This window comes from Empidonax traillii, unplaced genomic scaffold (assembly GCF_003031625.1).
Source record: "Empidonax traillii isolate 1590-97213 ecotype Southwest subspecies unplaced genomic scaffold, ASM303162v1 scaffold673:size468873, whole genome shotgun sequence".
Classification (NCBI taxonomy): Eukaryota; Metazoa; Chordata; class Aves; order Passeriformes; family Tyrannidae; genus Empidonax; species Empidonax traillii.
This window is the reverse complement of record NW_020955866.1, coordinates 231,126-251,158: the sequence shown is the minus strand read 5'-3', so window position 1 is coordinate 251,158 and position 20,033 is coordinate 231,126. Positions and strand designations below refer to the sequence as shown.

The 20,033-nt window shown below is 39.8% G+C and overlaps 1 protein-coding gene across 1 annotated transcript in view; it reads right to left on the bottom strand.

The window, feature by feature from the left end:
- Positions 1-8,483: 8,483 nt before the first annotated feature.
- FIG4 (FIG4 phosphoinositide 5-phosphatase) overlaps positions 8,484-20,033 on the bottom strand; it is a 61,530-nt gene continuing 49,980 nt past the window's right edge. The window contains exon 23 of the mRNA XM_027899513.1: positions 8,484-10,253. Coding sequence (XP_027755314.1) covers positions 10,076-10,253 — 178 coding nt within the window. The 3' untranslated portion in view covers positions 8,484-10,075. The remainder of the gene's footprint in view (positions 10,254-20,033) is intronic.

Below are 20,033 nucleotides of genomic sequence, written 5' to 3'. Positions count from 1 at the left end.
TAGAAGAGATTTAAAGTGTCCATCTGGGTAACAACTAAAGCAATGCAATATTTGTGCTACCACTGGATGCTCTGCATTTAATAAATGGGAGTATAATAATTCACCAACATTTAATAAACAGGAGCATGGAGGAGATGAGTGGTGATGCTTTAAACAGACCGGCAGATTCTGTGGGGCACATACAGTACTGAGCAACCAAAAGCAGAATGCACGAGGTAGATGAGGGTCAGGTAGTATTTATATGGCAGGCAACTGAAGATTCCCAGTTGAGACCAATTACTTCTGATCAAAAAAGCAGGTAACTCATCTTCAGGCTGTGGACACTTCCCTGTGCTTCGGAAAGAGTGAAGCTCTTCCATTTGGTTTTTGCTCAGCAGGCTGCGGTGCAAACTGACACTCTCCAAAACCAACCTCTGAAGGAAAAGCACTTCTTATTGAGTGGGAAGTGGATGGCTCTGTGGGTACTCTAATGGTATAAATGTTACTGGAAAAGCCATTCCTTAACATAATGTTCATCAGAGATCCAAGACAAAGCAGCAGATGGAGAACATGCTGACAGCAGGCAGAGGAGAAGCAGAGCTAAGCTTTGTGTATCCCAGAGGAGTCAGGGAGAGCTGGTCCCTACATGAGGCTCCTGGCATGGCTAGAGAGGTGGCCATGATTTATCAGCAATGGAGACACATACAAATTCAGTTTTAGTTCAAAACACTGATGATTGACAAGCTCTTCCGAGCCTCAGCAGTCCATTCTCTGCCCTGGGCTACTCCTGACAACATGGGGTAGCTCTGAAGTGGCATATGCCCTTATTTTAGAGAAGCATTGTATCAGAGGTGTACCCAGCTGTGTCTGGAGTAGTTGAAACAGAGGTTAAAGCCCTAAAATCCTTTCGTAAGGGACCTGTTGTCAACTGTAATGTTAGAACACTTTTCACTTAGAGCTTGGTCATGTTTTATAAAAACCACCAAGGGACTCATCTAATTTTAGTTTCTTAAATGCAGTATTTTGGCTAAGCCAGTCATGTATGTTCCTCCAAGGTGGCACAATGGGAAGCAATAAGCATCTTCCTATCCTAAGAGAGGTGATCTGACTCACATGTGGAAGCCCTCCTCTCTGTTTACAGCCTGCCTGGCTTTGATGCCACTGCCATCAGGCAAGATGGAATTCAATCAGGTGGTGCTACAAACTCCACAAAGCTGCTCTGTGGGTTTTGTGTCACACTGTGCAAGACATGTCTGCTAGGTCAAAATTTGGTCCCTTATGTAGTGTGTCCAGTACAGAACCCCCTCTTCCACAGCACCCCTTAAGCAGAGAGCAGAACAGACAAGCCCAGAGCCTCGGTGGAAGCCCTGTGCTGCTTGGTTACAACAGCATGTCCTGAGGCCATCGCACAGGACCAGCTGGAGACACTTGTTAATGAGGATCCTGGTACATCAAAAATGACAAATGTGACCTTTGGAAATTCAAATTAGGCTTGGCACATGTCTCTTCCAAATGACTGCTGTGACTCCCGTCAGGGATCATGTGGATACAGGGTATGTCTCAACCGCAGGCTTGCTGCTTGTTTTACATGTGCTGTAACCCAGCCTCCTCCCTGCCATAGCAGCACAAGCCCTTTGCTCCACGTGTCTCTCTGCATGCTGGACCCACGCTCACACACCCAGCTGGGGCTCTGCGACACGGCGAGCTCCGGCTTTGTTACGTCAACCTGCCCACCTGCCTGACAACGTGAGAGCAAAGGATGTGCATGTGCCCGGGCTCATGCACAGCTTTTCTGCACTTCCTAGCAACTAAATTACGACCTCCCCTACCAATCTACTCTTCCCTCTACTTCAGCTCGCTTATTCAAATACAACTCACCGAGGTCCAACCCTCTATTTTCACCCAGACAGCTCTAGGTCTTCCCTTATTTGCCCTTTTCCTTTCACCTTCCCTCACTGAGATGCGTGTTGCCTCTTGCTCACCCCTGGTTATAAATCCAGTGTAAAGGACTGTGATTTATGTGGAGAGAAGGAGAGACCAAAAGGAAAAATACCTAAAAATCTCCCTTAGGACATACTGCATAAATGTTATGAGTTTTTGGTAAAAAGGAATCTCTACCAGAGGACAGGTCTAACTCTTCCTTAAAATCCTGCCTCTTTTAGGAAAGGTTTTACTGAGCTGTCCCTCTCTTGCTAAGGAGTTCGTGAACCTACAAAGTACCCTTGTAAGCTGAGGAAGACAAAAACAGAGTCTTGAAATAGAGTGCAGAGCCTTAAATCCAGCATCAAGTTGCACAGCTTGGACTTGTGAGCATCTGAGTCAATTATCCAATAATTTGATCAGGGAAAAACATGGGAAAAGGGTGGCAGAGAGTATTTATTTTTATTATGAGAGAAGTTATTATGGGATTTCTGGGCTGTGAAGAATGTCTGCATGCAATGAGATGGGCTTAACTTTGTCTGAGAGTCAAAAGCTTACCATTTTCCTTAGTTTCTCCTTTTGTTTTAGGTCTTTCTCCTTACATGATCCACATTGTATTTCCAGGGAAGTATGTGGAAAAATAAAAAAGTTAAGAAAAGTTAAACTGTCTCATTGATGGCAACTCTGAACACATTGGTAATAAAACAAATGAGACAATGTATTAGAAATACAAGCTAAACAAAAAATGTGCATACGCTGCCATACTATTAGAACAACACTGAGTTAGGTTTTTATCACAGTTCAATTACTGTGTTGGGCCACATGAACAAGAAATCCCAGGAAAAGCAGAAAGGGCCTCAGTAGAATTTCAGATACCATCCATTTGTAGGCTGGTGACAAAAAGAAGCAGGCCTGCTATTAGAAACCTGCACCTCCACGTCCACCATCCTGACAGTGCCCATCTAAGCTTTCTCCCACTCTAGGCTGCTGATACTTGAGTTTTTTTCAGCTGTTGTTGTTGGTGGTGGCTTTTTTTCATTAGGCAGAGAAAAATGCAAAATGGGCAAATCTTCACTAGATGCTTCAAAAATTGCTCTGCTTATTGGGGTAGTTGGGATTCAATAGTATGAGATGATGAGTACCTGGCAGGGGGGGTTGGTGTTACAAACCCATAGTCCAACCAGGTGCTATATACACCTGCCAATGGAACACTACCCTTCAAACTTGGCAGTCACACTACTTTCCATCAATATAGAGAATATAACATGATATAATATAAATATAATATTATAAATATAATAAACCCCCTGACGCTCCTGTGAGACCCCACCCTGCAGTACTGCGTCCAGGTCTGGGGCTCCCAACACAGGAAAAAAGTGGATCTGTTGGAACAAGTCCAGAGGAGAGCCACAAAGATGCTCAGAGGGCTGGAGCACCTCTTCTGTGAAGGCTGAGAGAGCTGAGGCTGTTGTCTGAAAAAGAGAAGGCTCCAGGGAGACCTTGAAGCAGCCTTTCAATACCTAAAGGGGGCTACAGGAGAGCTGGAGAGGGAGCTTTCACAAGGGCATGTAGTATTAGGACATGGAGACTGGCCTTAGCTGAAGGAGGGTAGAAGAGAAGAGGGTTTGGACTGGATATTAGGAAGAAATTCTTTACTGTGAGGCACTGGCACAGGCTGGCCAGAAAATTTGTGGATGTGCCATCCCTGGTAGTGTTCAAGACCAGGCCGGATGGGGCTCTCAGTAATCTGATCTAGTGGAAGGATCCATACCCATGTCAGGGAGTGGAACTAGATGATCTTTAATGTCCCTTCCAACCCAACCATTCCATGATTCTAAGGAATTCATTCTAAGATTCATGAATCTAGGAACTTTGTTCTCTCAGTTAACTATTGCTGAGGCAGAAATTCCCCAAATTAAATATACAATTAGTGACTCATACATACTTGTTTTTAATCTATTGGTAACAGGTAAACAAAACACCCAAAGGAAAACTGGGATTGCGTATTCATCAAAAAGCATAATTTTACTTTTATATCATCAGTTTCCACTAATCATAGAAAAAAACCCTACAGTATTCTCTGTGCCACAAGTCTCCATTGGTGGAGTAACACCACTTGCACGTGCTGGTGTGGCTGGTCACAAGCGTGCAGGGTCTTAGTTAGCTTTCAGGCAGTAGTTACAGCCATGGGCTGGGATGAGTTCGGCCTCCCTCACTCGCGTGTTTGGGGAGAGTTCATGAAAGGCCACTTGCTCCTGCCGAAGGTGAGGAGGTGCCGTTGGTGGTCCCCTCTTGGCAGGGCAGGGCAAACCCATCATTCTGGACCAAAGAGGTCAACAGTGAGGGATCCTGCAGCAAAACATGCAAGCAAAGGACTATCTGCAGTGAGTTCAATTGCATTTTGTCTTCCTGGGTGGACTGAGAACAGCAGAGGACAAGTAAACCATCAGCATTTAGTGCAATGCCTTCCTCAGTGCAGCAATGCAACCGCCTCGTTTGTAACAACAAAGGGCCTCAAATTGCACCAGGGAGGTTTAGATGGGATATTAGAGAAAATTTCTCCATGGAAAGGGTTCTCAAGCATTGGAACAGGCTGCCCAGGGAAGCAGTGGAATCACCATCCCTGGAGGCATTTAAAAGACATTTAGATGTGGCACTTAGGGACACAGTTTGATGGTGGACTTGGCAGTGTTGTGTTAATGGTTGGACTTGATCTTAAGAGTTCTTTTCCAAACGAAATGATTGTATGAGTCTATAACCAAAGGCAGAAAGGTTCCTAAACAGGCTGCTGGGACAGATAGGTCAGCACAGGCTGGAAGGGGCAGAAGTATGAAAATACCTCACCTAACATCCTGGTAGGGCAAAACTGCTTATGAAGGCTACAAAAAAAAACCCCAAACCCAAAACTTTTAACCACTCTATACCATAGAACAACTCCAACAGCAATTCAACACCAAGAAAATCCCTTGCCAAGTATAGCTGCAACGTCAAACACAGATGTCAAACATACAGACACATAGGGGCTAAGATATTCACCATAGCACAGCCCTGCAAGTAAGGTGTGCATAATGATTTAGGAATGCTGTTTACACCAGTAAAGTTTACAGTAAATATTTACTGCGCTAATTGCCCAGGTTTGTCAACAATCATAAGAAACATCCTCCTCCCTGTAACCAGCACAGCCAGAAGGACCATCGTGTTTCACGTGTATGTGTGACTGGTGTCCTGCCATGTCCCTGGCCAGACTGGGAGCTGTCTTTGGGATGACAGGGCCCTGTCTGCTGAAGGAGAATCTTCACTTAAGCTTAACCCCACAGCACACTTATTGTTGGTTTTAGAATGGATAACAGCCATAGGAAGCGCCGATGCAAGCCCCAGCCCTCTGCATGTCTGAGCCAGCTGCTTATGTCAAGGAATAGGCACAGGAGGGAACAGAGGCATCAAAATGGAAAGGATAAAAAAACTCAAGGCACCCGAGCCAGGTTTGTCACTGCAAAATCTCACACTGAACCACGCCAGGGAGCCTTGACATGTGCCAACACTGGCTTATTCAAGCAGCCTGGATCCACTTTATAGGGAGCACGAGCAAAAAAACCACCTCCCTCCACCTTGGATAACTCCACGCAGTTGGATGCAGAGTGCTGCTGCAGCAGGGCTAGAGACAGCCAGAGGGGACCACTTTAAATGCTCTCTTACTTCCTTAATTAGAGCAGCTCTTGATTTTCTCTAGAGGAAAAGATATGAACTGATGCCTACAGCTTGTTCAAGCACTAACATCCTGTACCCAAGCACAGCACTTCTCAAGAATATGTTACCAAGGCTCACAGAACCCAAGAGAGACGGGCCTGTTGTCACCACAGGAGGCAGGAAATCATGCAGGGCAGATGATGGCACAGCCTGCATTTAAAAGGGAGAGATATGGGTTGCTGAAGAAAGCATTAGGGTTTTTCAATAAAAGTATAAAATTTACAGAGTCTTGCTTCAAGAACTGATAACTCCAAAAGGAGGAGATGGGTATCGTGGGAAAACTACAACTTGTGGCACAGTTCTGTCAGAGAAAAAAGATTCTGAGAAACAGATGGTGAAAAAAAATCAAACAAGCTACCAAAAAGTTCAGATGAGGATTTGGATGTTGCAAGCATTCACCCAATCTTTTACATGTTGCCTGCTAAAAATGGGAAGACAACCACAGATGCAAAGTTTGTGGCTATCGCAATGGCTAAAAACCACACTGGGCTTCAGTGCTGGGAGCACAACTACATCTGAATGGGAAAATGCAAATGGAACATCAGAGATGGCTCATTAAACGCTGCTGGCTGTCCTACCTTTATTACACTAGCTCTCTATTCTTCAAAGACGAATACATTTTACAAAACGGAATTTAAATGTTCTAGTCAACCTTTGGGTCAGATATAGCAAAGACGACGAACTTCTGGAGGAGCAATACATAGTAACAGTAAACATTGTTTTTCCTGCCTTTTCTCAGCACTCTCTTACTTCATTCCAGTGGACAGATTAGCAGCTGCAATGGTTTTCTTTGTAGCATGTAGATTGAAGAACTCCAGAAGGGAACTGCTAATTATCGATATTTGCAAGGGTTGTAATTTCAATGTATAATTTTTTAATTAATATTTTGTAACTTATTGCACTAGTTCCACATCACTTTTAAATCACTACCAAGAGTGACAATTTTAATTAGATTTTTAAATATATACAAAACAGAGGGAGGCATTTGGGAGCAAAGCACATGGTATTTTTTTCCTATCAGGCTCCAGGCAATCACTTGGATTGAAATTATGCCAGCAAATAGAACACTACTGTGTACATACCTTAGATTTATCCTCAGTGAACTGGACTTGTTCATGTAATTATTCAGTGACCACTGATAGGGTGAAACCCCTGTGGAGAATGAAATTATCTCCTGAGTGAAGCTGGTATTTCCTCTGACTGTAAAACGTAACAATTTGACTCCACATGCTTTGGAGTTTATACAAGTGAAGGCTGCACTGAGTCTATGAAAGCCAACAGAACCTTTCTGGCATCCTGTGCAAAAATCTCAAGAAGATAGTAACAAAATAAAGAGCTGCTCCAAATGTCACCCCATAACTACACACAGCTCTTTTGCTTTCCTCCCCTGGTAGCTGGCAGCTGTGTGAACATTAGAAGGGTCCTATTTCAGGGCCACAGCTGAGACCCTCTGGAAAATAAGAGGAAGAGAACAAAAAGTCAGCGGGCTTTGCAAGTGGAGACAAAACTCAAAAGGAGAGAAAACTACCAATGAAAGCGTTGGAAAATAACCACTACTGATGGCACAGGGTCACAGCATGAAGCTTAAGCTGTTGGACTGGCATTAAAAAGCACTGGTACAGAAATGACACAGTCCTAATCCGGTATTTGTGCTTCCTGATTCCACAAGAAATTAACTCAAAGCCATTATTCTCCAGGTGTACATTTTGGAGTTGTATGTCAATGTAACAGCTGTATGTCAATGTAACCTTCAAACACACTGAACAACAAACTAAATATATTTTGAAGGAAAATCAACACATTTCTCAAATATTTTATTTGTCCACATAGTTTAAGGTTAAAGGTGATCAATAGCATTTAAGAGTGAAAAGAGCATCATGTTACTCTTCAGAGCCAACACAGCCCACTCTTTTTGTGTTCACACTTATTTTACACACTTTTTGCTCAGCTTCTGAAACTTCTGAACTTTTAACACTCTTGAGAACTGAACCTTATTATCACAAGAACCGGATAAAGTAGGTAGATGCAGAGGCAGCATTTCTGGAGTCCTTCACCCAACTGAACTTGTTAGATGAGCAATTGAGCTTATTTTCTTTTCAAAATAATCATTTACATGCACTAAGCAGCAGATCAACTCAGAGTGATGAGTTTACCCAGGGTTAAGCTGTGAGTCTAAGTTTCTGCATCACCTTTTTTTTTTTTTTTAAACAAACCTACTAACAGTTGGCACTGGCACTCTGAAGTACTCTTAACAGCTGCTATGAGTACAATGACAGTACCTCATACTGAATATTCAGTCATCACCTGAATATTAATACCCAAGCATCTTATCACAGAAAGTAAAGCACAAGGCTTAAATGCCTACAAGCAGCTATGATAAACGAGTGGCAGCTGTATATACTAAAAAATTCCAGGGGATGCCACAACAGGACAGTCACAGCACACCTTTAGCAAGACACTGAAAAGCTTGGCATTATTTTACAGATAATGGACTGAGATGTCATTCACCTCTCAGAACTGTAAAACAAGCTCCTTTAATCCTCTTCTCCTGAGGAGTGTCTGAATTGCTGCAGGCTGAACATATTTTCTCTTAGAGCTGCAAAATTAGTCCAATTCCTGTATTTTGCAACAACAGCATTGGTTGATGAAAAACGGAGTATCATCCTTTGTGTTACCTGTGGTTAAGTGGTGTGCTTTCAAGGATAACTTCTACAAACTACCAGTATCTATGAACAACAACAGTAAGGACTGTGATAGTCTAGAAAACATTCTCTCCAGTAGCTGAAGTGCAGTAAGAAAAGTGTGCATTTGTCTCACTGAGACATAGACTCCAGCTCTACATTTTTGCAAAGCAAGCATTTATTCCTTCAAATTATTTTCACACTGGACAAAAGAATTCAGTACAGGTTTTTTTTCCAGAGGAAAAAAACATTGACAAGTGCAATCAAGTAGTATCTAAAGTGACAATTCATTCTTGTATCTCAAAAGTACAACAATTTGTCTCAAAGTATTATTAATCAATTAACAAAAGAGAATGTACACCAAAACGCCTTGGTAGCTCAAGGTACTGTGCTCTCTCACTGACTGCACACAAGTCATTCCCTGAAACACACAAACTTTTATCACAAGAAACTTTTTTTCCCTTTATCCACTGCATTTTTTCTTACATTGAATTACTGACAGAGGAGCAACTTCCTGCATAAAATATTCAAACATATTCAGAACATGTTTGCAGCATGCAGCCAAGAATCTACAACAGCTGCCTGAAAAGCAATTTACTATGAACACAACAAACATGTTTGCTACATCTGCTACAGGCAGTTGGCTACATCCCTAAAACAGTTATTCCGCTACTCCAGAAAATTCTGAAATATGGTCTGTACAAGCTCGTGGAATAACATGGTTTGTCAGGAATGCTGCTGATACTGTCAGTATTGTTCAAGGCAAAGGGCTAGAAAGTGCTGTGAATTTTAGCTTGCAGTTGCAAATAGTAGGCTCCTCCCCTCTCTTTTTTTTTACTTGAGAAGTGTTTTACTTACAAGCCCAAATGAGCCTATTTCCTGGGAGGTTGTAGGCTTGAACCTGAAGGCATCTCACAGGAGCACAAATACAGGGATGGAAAGAGTGTGCTGCAAAAATGATAATTTCTCTCATACAGAAAAATGACAGGATAGTTTTGCATCCTCTGAGAGTCCAAACCCAGTAGAGTGGAGAGCATTCCTTCATTTGGAGATGCAGTCAGTATATGGTTCACCTCAGACTCCTACTAGAAGCCTGTGATAATTAGTCACAAATCATCTTCAAGCTGCATGTGGCCCAGATTCTGTAGCTATAGAACCAGAGAGATTATTTTTGACCCATATTAGGGTTACAAAGTTTATTAGTCTTGATGTAAATTTTGATTTTGACATCAGCCAAATATTTTTCACTTTTGCTTAAGGCAGCAGCAAATTACAAGCAGTCATTCCACCACTCAGCACTAAAAATCTCAAGAAATATCAGAAAACATTGTGCTGTAAAAACAAGATTGTTTGTTGTCATAGAACAAGGAGAAAGAAAACTATTCTCTTCTGATTCTTGTGTACAAATCACTTCCGTTCTATTAGCAAATGTAACAATGTAATAAAATTAATATAAAAACTAGAGATGTAATATTTTCTTTGCCATAAATTGCTACATACTCTTCAGTGACTGTAAGTGCTCTGATTATTCACTTAACCTCTTAAAATGCACTTTCTCTTACAGTTAAATATTATATCACTTCTTTCCCCAAAGCACAATACAGTAAATGGATAACAGTAAAGAATAATAAATAGAAAAGTCAGATAATAAATTCACTACTGCAAAAGAACAAATCTTGATCTCCTTTCTAAAATTATTCTTATGACCTATCAGTACAGTAGACTTGGCGGGAGAATCCAACTCAGATTTACATGTATCTGTTCCGAATGTACTCTCTGTACATGAGGAAGTCATCTTTTCCCAGGGGCTGCATGTTTCCTCTTCCGGCCTGAATGTGCGCATGAAAAATCTCTATTGATTTCCTATCAGCTCTCGGAGGTTGGACTTCGTAAATATTGTCTTGAGAAAAGGAGGAGATTGGTACTCTGGAAAAAGACAAACATGCAGAATACTTAGAACTTTACCTAAAAATTTTCCACAGAGGGAGAAAAGTATTTCCTTGCCTTGAAATACACATGAGAGAGTCAATGAAAGGGCAACTTCCCACTAGATAATTCATTCACCTAGATTTTTATTGCTACTGCAGACCTGATAAGACCCAGCTTCCCAAGTAGGGTAATTAGGTAAGTTGTCACTAATCTCATTACGGAATACTTTCTCACTTCCCTCCATCCTGCCCTCATTTCTTCATCCTTCCTCAGATCTGCCACGGTCAGTAAGCACCCCAGCTGAAACAGATCTGTGCCATGCATTATGGCAGATAATAGAAAGACTTTACTGAGCTATCCACTTAGGAGCAATTACAACAAGCAAGTGATTATACTCTGAACCAAAACAGTGAAAGGATTTAGCAAGTAAGAAATTTCCATCTAATTACTAGGACAATAATATTGCTGACAATTTATTATCAGCAACAGCACTCAGATATTTTATGAAAATATTTTAAAATCATCTTCATACAATAAATGCCATATTTGAATGCTAATATTTAAACCTCTCAGGAGAAACACACAAAGTTTGAAAGTTTACAAGAACTTGAGTTTGTCAGATCTTTTCTAAGCACTGTGGTCAGACTCAGGTAGAAGCTGGTTTTTCAGCTGTTAGCTCTTGAAAACTGCATAGCCAGAAGGTCAACAGGAGTGGTTGTTTTTCTCTATTCAAGGCTCAAGAGACCATATCAGGAGCACTGGGCCCACTTCGAGGCTCTCCAACACGGACAATGAAATATCTGGATGAGTCCAGGAGGGGTCACCAAAATGACTTGAGAGCTGGAGCACACGGCATATGAAGAGATACTGCAAAGTTGTTCAGCCAGGAGAACAGAAGCTAAAGGGGACTTATTGCCATCTGCAGCTATCCAGTGGGAAGGTGTCTGTGTGGACCCAGACTCTTCCTTGGAGTGTGTGATGAAAAGATAAATTCCCCCCAAAAAATGCAAACTGCACCACGGGATGTTCTGATTAGATACAAGGGAACTTTTTCTGCTGTGAAGGTTGTCAGTCACTGTTGTTGCTCAGAAAGGCTGTGGAACTTCTCTCCCTAAGGATACTCAACAGTCAAGTGTACGTAGCCCCAAGCAAGCTCATCTAATTTGGTGCCCCTCTGAGCAGGGGAGAAAGATGACCTCTAGAATGGTTTCCTGCTTCTAATATTCTATGGCTCTAAGCCAAACTCTTCAGCAGCAATGTGTTCTCCACAATGAACTCCACAACCAACTGCAAGGTAGCAACAGAACTATTTATACTCCATACATAATAAATGAATAAACACTAGAAGTATCTGTACAGTAAGTAACTTTACGTTAAAGCACTTCAGGTATTGTGAAAGCTGCATTGGTAAGTACAGTCTCTACATTTCCAGCAACACTTCATTAATTTATTTCTAAAATACTGCCAGAGTTGAACAGTACAGATGTTTTACCTGTGTGATAGCATATCAGTTTGCATTCACAACAAAACATTCAATGACTGATATGTTGCCATCTGAAGGTAACCTATACATTAACTTTTCCTTCTGTCAATACTACTTGCTTTAAAGGAAATCAAAGTTTGAAACTAACTCCAAGAAAAAAAAACCTGACCAAACTATGATTATCTACAACAGCTGATGCAATGCATCTAGAAAACACTAAACAGGAGAAATTATTTATTTCTCACTTATAAAGTAAAATTACATACACATTTTAAAGAGTTCTCTAAGGCATCAATTTCATATATTTTCAGTTCACATTTCAGCTGGAGAAGCTAGTTTCTGCATAGCTATATCTACTTTCTAGATAGCTATTAAAATACTTCTGCTTTATAAATTATATAAACAAAGCTGCCCTGGTATTCAGTACAACCCAAAGATTTCAATTCTGGAAATTCTGGACTCACTTTCCAACAACCACATACACTGAAAAATTTCCTACATTTGATCATTCCTCATAGGTAGACCAAAAATTTCATTGGGCCCAGTAGTTGTCTCATGGAGTAACAAGCAGAAAGGTTTGAGGACAGACTGTTAAGACAGAACAGGTACTAACCAATCCCTTCTCTAGTATATCTTCAGCAATCAACAGAATCCTGTGGGAATAAGTTCCATGCCTTAACTGTGCCTGATGTGACACTCATTTAATTGTCATCATGGACTTGGGTTGCTTAGAATTCCTACCCTGGGAGAAATGGTGATCAGTCATTCTCTGCTTGCCTCCTCCACATCATTATCAGACAACCAAGTGTATTTATCTCTACTCATACACTTGTTATTTTCTAACCAACCTTGTCACCTTGCCATTAATGTAGAGCTCCAAGCTCTACCAAAACGGTGTTTAATACCTGAGATTTTTTAACTAGGTTTTCATTTGACATCTATTATTTTGGATTCTTGAGAAAATTTTTCCAAGTACTCTACATAAGAGCATATTGGAGTAGTAGACAGTGCCAGTGGCTGAAAAAAAAAGTCAGAATGCTATTGTTAAATATTGTATTAGTGTATGCACATGTTTTTGGGCTCAAAACTTCCCAGCTAAAAAGTACAGTGGCAACTTACTGTCAAATCTCACTATTTCCAAATGCAAATGTTGACTGGCCCAATTGCAACAGAGATTCAGATATTAGCATCACAGTCATATTCCACAGAGCTACAGTCATGACTCACTATCTGGGTGCTGTTCAAAAGACACGAAGTTATTTTTGTGTGTAGAATCTTTTAAAGGGAAAAAACAAGGAAGACCTGTAACACTCGAGCAATGGCAAAGCCCTTCTAAAAATGAAATGTCATAATAAACTTCTAGTTCCATTATGAGCACAAACTCATGTTTGACACATTCTAAATCAGGATCTCCATTAAAAGTGCCAAAAAAATCTCATTCCCTTTTTTTCCCCCAGCCTTTTATTTTATTAAAATATGTTGTGTTTTGGATGTTTCATCAGATGACAGTTCATTAGTCTTAAAAAATGACTGCAGTGCCATGTAGTACAGTACAGCCTAATATTCCACTACAACTGCAATATGGTATACCAAATAAAATGGTTTCCAGATTAAAGTAATAGTTTTCAATTTAATAGTTCAGCTTTGCATCGCTATACATTCATTTGATTATATTTCGACTGCAGTGATAGACTTACTTATTAAGGAATACTACTGAACTTGAGACAGTAAAATCACCAGTCACCCACAGAGTTTGGCTGCATACTTAAACTTCAATTTTTTTTTCTCAACAATGTGCTAGTTTTTTCTCATTACCACTTCTAGTTTACTTAAAGTAGGTGTTTTCAGAACTGGTAAAAAACATTAGTTTATCTATCTTTATATCTAGATACTTTAAAAGTAGATTGCTTTTCAAAGCATCCATTGTTTCTGCAGGTACTTATTTAACTAGCATAAAGCATCCAAGTTGAGACTGCAGCAATGGTATTTGACACTAGCACACTGTACTAACTTACCAGTGTCACCATCTAACACCAAAAGATGACACTTACTCAAACGCAGCTGGTCTGTCTAGTCCACTAGCTAGCAGACAATTAAACAAAAGAACAAAACAGAGCCATAACACTAATTTGATGCCTTCTCTATTTATTGATTGTTTTCTAAAGATACGACATTTCTGAAGCACTAATGAATCAAAAGTCCTTTCCTTAAGCACAATGGAAGCTGGGCAGCAAAGTGCATTTCATTTTGAGAATTTAGTAACTAAACCTCAATTTTACACCTACTTGCTTCAACATGATAAAAATATATTGAAAGAACCGCATGTTCATGCATGACAATTTTGATTAATAACCCTGTATTAAGCTGTAACTATTTGTAGAGTGCTTGTATTATCCAGTAATTTAATTAAAAGTAATTTCTCTAACACTATTCACATAAAAATCTATTCTACTTAATAAGTTTAACATCTTAGAATAGTTATGAAGGAGAGCACATTATGACTTGGCTATCAGATTTCCCTAGAGACCTAGAGCTTAATGACCTCCTAGTGAAAATTACACAGATAGGAACATAAACGCTATGTCATGAAGGACAGCTCCCTTGACATGCATCTTTCAATTATTTTCATTCCACTTGTAAGCATGTTTGCTTCACAGTGTCATGTGTTCACCAAGAGTAACACTGTCTCTAAAGTAGAAGATGACACAGTTAAAATCTTCATTTACAATGAGGACAATCCATACTCTGAAAAAAAAGTGCATGGTGATGTACTTAGCTCTCAGAAAAATAGAGGTCACCAGAAAGCCACCTTTTGTTTCAACATTGATTAGTTCTCCTCAAGTCTCTACAGTATATCTAAAGAAGAAAAAAAAATGAACTCTTTTGCCTTGTTTGAATCTTAAGTAAATATCCTTGAAGATGAACAGAGGCTGGAGCACCTCTCCTATGAAGACAGGCTGAGAGGGTTGGGGTTCTTCAACCTGGAGAAGAGAAGGTTCTGAGGAGACCTTACAAAAGCCTTCCAAGTAACTAATGGGGGATTCAAGAGAGCTGGAGAGGGACTTTTTACAAGGGCATGTAGTGAAACAGCAAGGGGTAGTGGCTTTAAACTAAAGGAGGGTGGGTTTAGATTAGACATTAGGAAGAAATTCTTTACTGTGAGTGCAGTGAGGAACTGAAACAGGTTGCCCAGAGAAGTGTTCCCAGAAGTGTTCAAGCCAGGTTGGATGGGGCTTTGAGTAATCTGGTCCAGCGGAATGTGATCCTGCCCAGGGTAGGGGGGCTTGGAACCAGATGGTCTTCAAGGTCCCTTCCAACCCAAAGCATTCTAGGATGCTATGATATCTCACTTACAAAACTCTGGTAAATATAGAGGGGTTGCTTTTTAGGTTTTTTGAATTTTTTTTCCATAAATGATATCCCTTTAAATTGCTTGCTGTGTTCCTGAAAGAGCCTTAAACTGAATTTTCCTTCCTTAGACACCAACACCTCCATACAATAGAGTTTCAGTCACATTGTTTGTGAATGGAGAGGACTGAAAAACAGAAAACTTCTTCCATGCCCAATAATACTGCAACTTGTATCCTGCAGAACCAAGCAGGAGCAAAAACTGGATTGCATCCAGGTCCCACAACAATTACCTGACATTCTAAAGGTGTGTACAATTTCAAAGGTTAGAGAAACAAGAGATTCTCCTTACACGGGTATGCATTTAAATAAGCATTTTACAATCCAAATTAGAAGCAGCTTCTTTACAGTGCGGACAGAAGGAATATGAGAAAAGGAAAGAACACCTGATACAGAAAGATGATATCCGAGGAAAGATAAATCTTTTAAGTAGGAACGATTTACACTGACCACAAGCTAATTCAAAATTTAAAGATCGAACACACAAAGGAACCTAAAGATAGGAAAGGAAAAACAAGTATCAAAAGAACTACCAGTTAAAAACAAACAAACAAACAAAATGAAAGAGGAATATTGTGTTCCTTTCTGGAAAAGCTTAGACTTATTTTTTCAAATAGATTGAGGAATACAGTTACCTTAAACTGATGAATAGAAATTTATCACAACACAGAGAAGCTAAAGAAGGGTCAGAGAATTTTCACTAGAATGTCTAAAAGTAGATGGGATAAGGTGGCACAACTTTCAATACTTTTTTGGGTTTTTTTTGCTAGAGACTGTCAGTACTACACAACCCCAAATTGAACAACACCATAATACCCTATGTAGGAACAACTAAATTTCCTGCCATATTTCAAACAAATTTGTTACCGTCATATTTTTAGAGGTTATGATTTCAATGTTGCTGACATATAGAATCCAAATAAGACTTCTAAGGTAAAAGAAAGAACACCAGCCCACTAACCCCAAAACAGAATCACAGAATCTGCTGAATTAGAAGGGACCTATCAGGATCATTGAGTCCAACTCCTGGCCCTGTGCAGGGCACCCCAAGAGTCACACCATGAGCCTGAGGGCATTGTCCAAACGCTTCTTGGACTCTGACAGGCTTGGCGCAGTGACCACCTCCCTGGGGAGCCTGTTGCAGTGTTCAACCAACTTCAGGATAAAAAACTTTTTCCTGATATCCAACCTAAACCTTCCCCGACTCAGCTTCATGCCCTTTCCTTGAGTACTGTCACTTGTCACAAGCAAAGAGATCAGTGCCTTCCCCTCCACTTCCCCTCATGAGGAAGTTGTAGATTGCAATGAGGTCTCACCTCAGTTTCTTCTCAAGGCTGAACAAATCAAGTGACCTCAGCTGCTCCTCATACAGCTCCCCCTGCATATCCAAAACTTCACACAATATTCAAGGTGAGGCCACACCAGTGCAGAGCAGAGTGGGACAATCCCTTCCCTCAACCAGCTGGCAGTGCTTTGCTGGATGCCCCCCAGGACGTGGTTGGCCCTCCTGGCTGCCAGGGCACTGCTGACTTCAATTTGACATTGACCAGGACCCCCAGGTCCCTTTCCACAGTGTTGCTCTCCAGCCTCTCATTCTCTAGTCTTTACACACAACCATTGCTCCAGGTGCAGAATCCAGCACTTTCCCTTGTTAAACTTCATACAGTTGGTGATTGCCCATTGCTCCAATTTGCTGAGGGCTCTCTGCAGGTCCTCTCTGCCCTTGAGGGAGTTGACAGCTCCTCCTAATTTAGTGTTGTTGGTAAACTTAGTATTCCTTTGAGTCCTGTATTCAAGTCGTTGCTGAAGATGCTGATCTGACAAAGGGCTGTATAGGAAGAAGGTGCTCTACTGAAGAGCAGAATATGGCTGTTTAATTGTTTGGTTTTCTTTTTTTTGTTGTTGTGGTTTTGGGGTTTTTTTGTTTGCTTTGGGTTTTTTTTAAAGGAAACCCTGACTGCCACCTTATCGGGAAAAGACAGTTAAGATTAGTGTAAACAGATGACAGAAGGCAAACAATTTATTCACCTATAGTTTCCAAGAGTATACATAAGACGTCCCTATTTTGTTAATAAACACTTTAATTGAAGTTTCTCTAACTTTCTGATGTGAATAAACATACTGGGGTGCGTACTTGAAGCAGAGAGCATGCAAAAAACCTCCACTGTTTCACCATTGTGAAACTATCAACATGATAGAGAACCCAAGATAACTACTAGTTTTCAAAGTCAATTGCTGATTAATTATGATGCCTTTTGATTCACTATTTCCACAGCAGTGTCAAGAAGCCATTAAGATATTAGGCAAGTGTTTAATGTAAAAAAATAAACGTACTTAACACTCTAACATCTTTTATTCATTTACTTCTCTTGTTCAACACAAGGAACCCCCAAGAAATCCTAGGATTTAAGCACACGGAAAGATGACAAGTTCGGTACCAACCTTTTCTCTACTACAGTTATAATTCCATGTTTATAAATATAAAGCTATTTTTTATGTAATCCCCCAAGAAATATCCCTTAAATTAACAAAGTCATATGAAGTACTGAATGAACAAGAGAATTGCTCTAAATTCAGGTAATAGCTTTCATAAGTAGTTAGGATGGTAAACTCCTTCATTAAAATGATAAAATATACTGCTTTATTTTTACTTTTATATTTAAAGTGGTATTATAGGGTAAAATACCCCAGTAGAGCATTTAATTTGCACAGGCTACGCTTAGTTCAGGCACTGAAGACAGCGTGGACCCTGACATGTGCACCACCTGCTCTTCTATTATAAGGACATTCAGACATGTCCACACTCTTCTTTTGTGCTGCAGTGAATCAAAACACTCAATTCCCTGTTCAGCAGGGAATAAAATTTCTTGTACTCCCAGATAAAAGCATGAAGTACATTTGAAAAGGTTTTAAGAGTATATTTTTACAACAGTATTATTTATATCACACCACAGTGAGTACTACGGAATTAGGAACAGGTGCATTGTGTCAGCCCACAGTAATTATACTCCAGTACTCAAAGTATCTCTTCACATACAGTATAATAGATTGTGCTAATAGTAGTCCAGCTTTGCTTAGTTCTATTTAGCTCTAAGTAAAATTCTACCTTTTTTTCTTCATAGAATTTCTAAGAACAAAAAGAAGAATTTCAATATCCTTCCACTCAACTTCAGGATTATTTAACTGCATCATAGCAGTCCCTGTTCAAGTATCCACTTTTTATTTCTAATCTCTACTTACAGTTTCTAAATTTAGTCCAGAACTTTCTCTTCACCCTTTCTACAATTCATATCTGAGTTCACAGATTTCACTGAAGTGACACTATAAAAATAAGAAGTATTTCTTTTTGTATTGACTTCATCTATTTGATAAAAATGGCCAAGTGTTTTAAGGTTGTGATGTGTGGGGTTATTCAAAAAGATTTTTCTTGGAAAGAGTGGAAACGTCAGCAACTAACCTAAGCCTAAATTATATCTCACAGCTGACGAGAAACCAAAGTTTAGACTGAGTACTTCATTTTACTATGAAAAGAACAGGGGTTTAATTGCATTTGCATCTAGAAGGAACTACTGGAGAATTAAACTTGCCATATTTTTTTCAATTCAAAATGCACTTAGCATCAAATTAATACAAGTTACCATAATTTTTCAAATTCTTCAAGAGCTCCTTGAGAAACAAGTGCAGAATGTGTCTCAACTGCTGTTACTGAAAACCCTCCCTCTCTCCCTAATCTCAGTTCATTCTATTTTATCTCTAAAAAGTTAGTATTCTCAAAGGAAATTCCTGATTCAGAGGAGCAATTCCACCTCTGTAAGAGAAAGCTTCCTTGTTTCAGAATTGAACAACATGCCTTTAAAGAAGGGCTACATTTATGACTTTTATGGAAAGAATAATCTGTCACCATCCAAAAAGTATTTAAACATTTTTAAAAAGTTACAGAACAGAACCCAAAGGAAACTTTTAAGTTGTATAAAAATACACTTCCAGAAAAAAGAAATTACCAACTATAAGATACCCTATTACCTCTCAGGTCTGCACAGAGGAGCATATTTGGTAGAACTGGTAGAGAAAGATGATCTACATGGCTACAAGAGGAGGAGTGACAGCAGGCACAGATTTGTGTGCTCTGTGACTTTTACACTTCTACTATTCAGAAATACAGTGAAAAAACACTTGGGAATATAAAAAACCATAACATCTGACTATCGAAAGCCTCCAAAATTCTGTGTACAGATTCTTTTTAATGTGTTTATTTTGCAGCAGCAAAACATGGAGGGAAAATTTAGCCTACTTTTGAAGGGTTAAGAAAGGAATTATTACCTCCTACACTGTCTAACATGCCAGAAGATTTTGCAATTACAAAAAAAGAAACTGCCTGTTGGATAAAAGATCATGTACCCCAGAGGCAAAAGTAAATAAAAATATGCATTGTCTTGGTGAAACTTTAAGCTGCCTATAATACAGGAAGCTGTCAACTGGGAAGTTAGGACTTGATCATCTAAACTCTAAGACCTGCTTCACTAATAGTTAAACACTTGGATAATATCATGAACCTTTTTTTTTTTTACTAATACTAATAAAATTCAAGTGCAACTTTGAATGTTTCTAAATGAAGAATATGCAACCAGTCTTTCAAACTGTCTCTTTCGAAAGTAATCATAGCAAGAAGAAATTGCCCTACAAACTTGGTAGCTTCAGTGCTTTGTGTTAACTCAGGATTGTTAAGACTTCTGAATACAAAATCCCTGATGCTACCAAAACTAAAAAACAAATAAAAAGCAACACCCCCCAAAAGAGCACAAACAAAAAACAACCCCCCAAAACCCAAGCCAACCAAAAAAACCCACCCAGTTCTTCATGCTGTGCACTGAATCCCTTTATGCAGT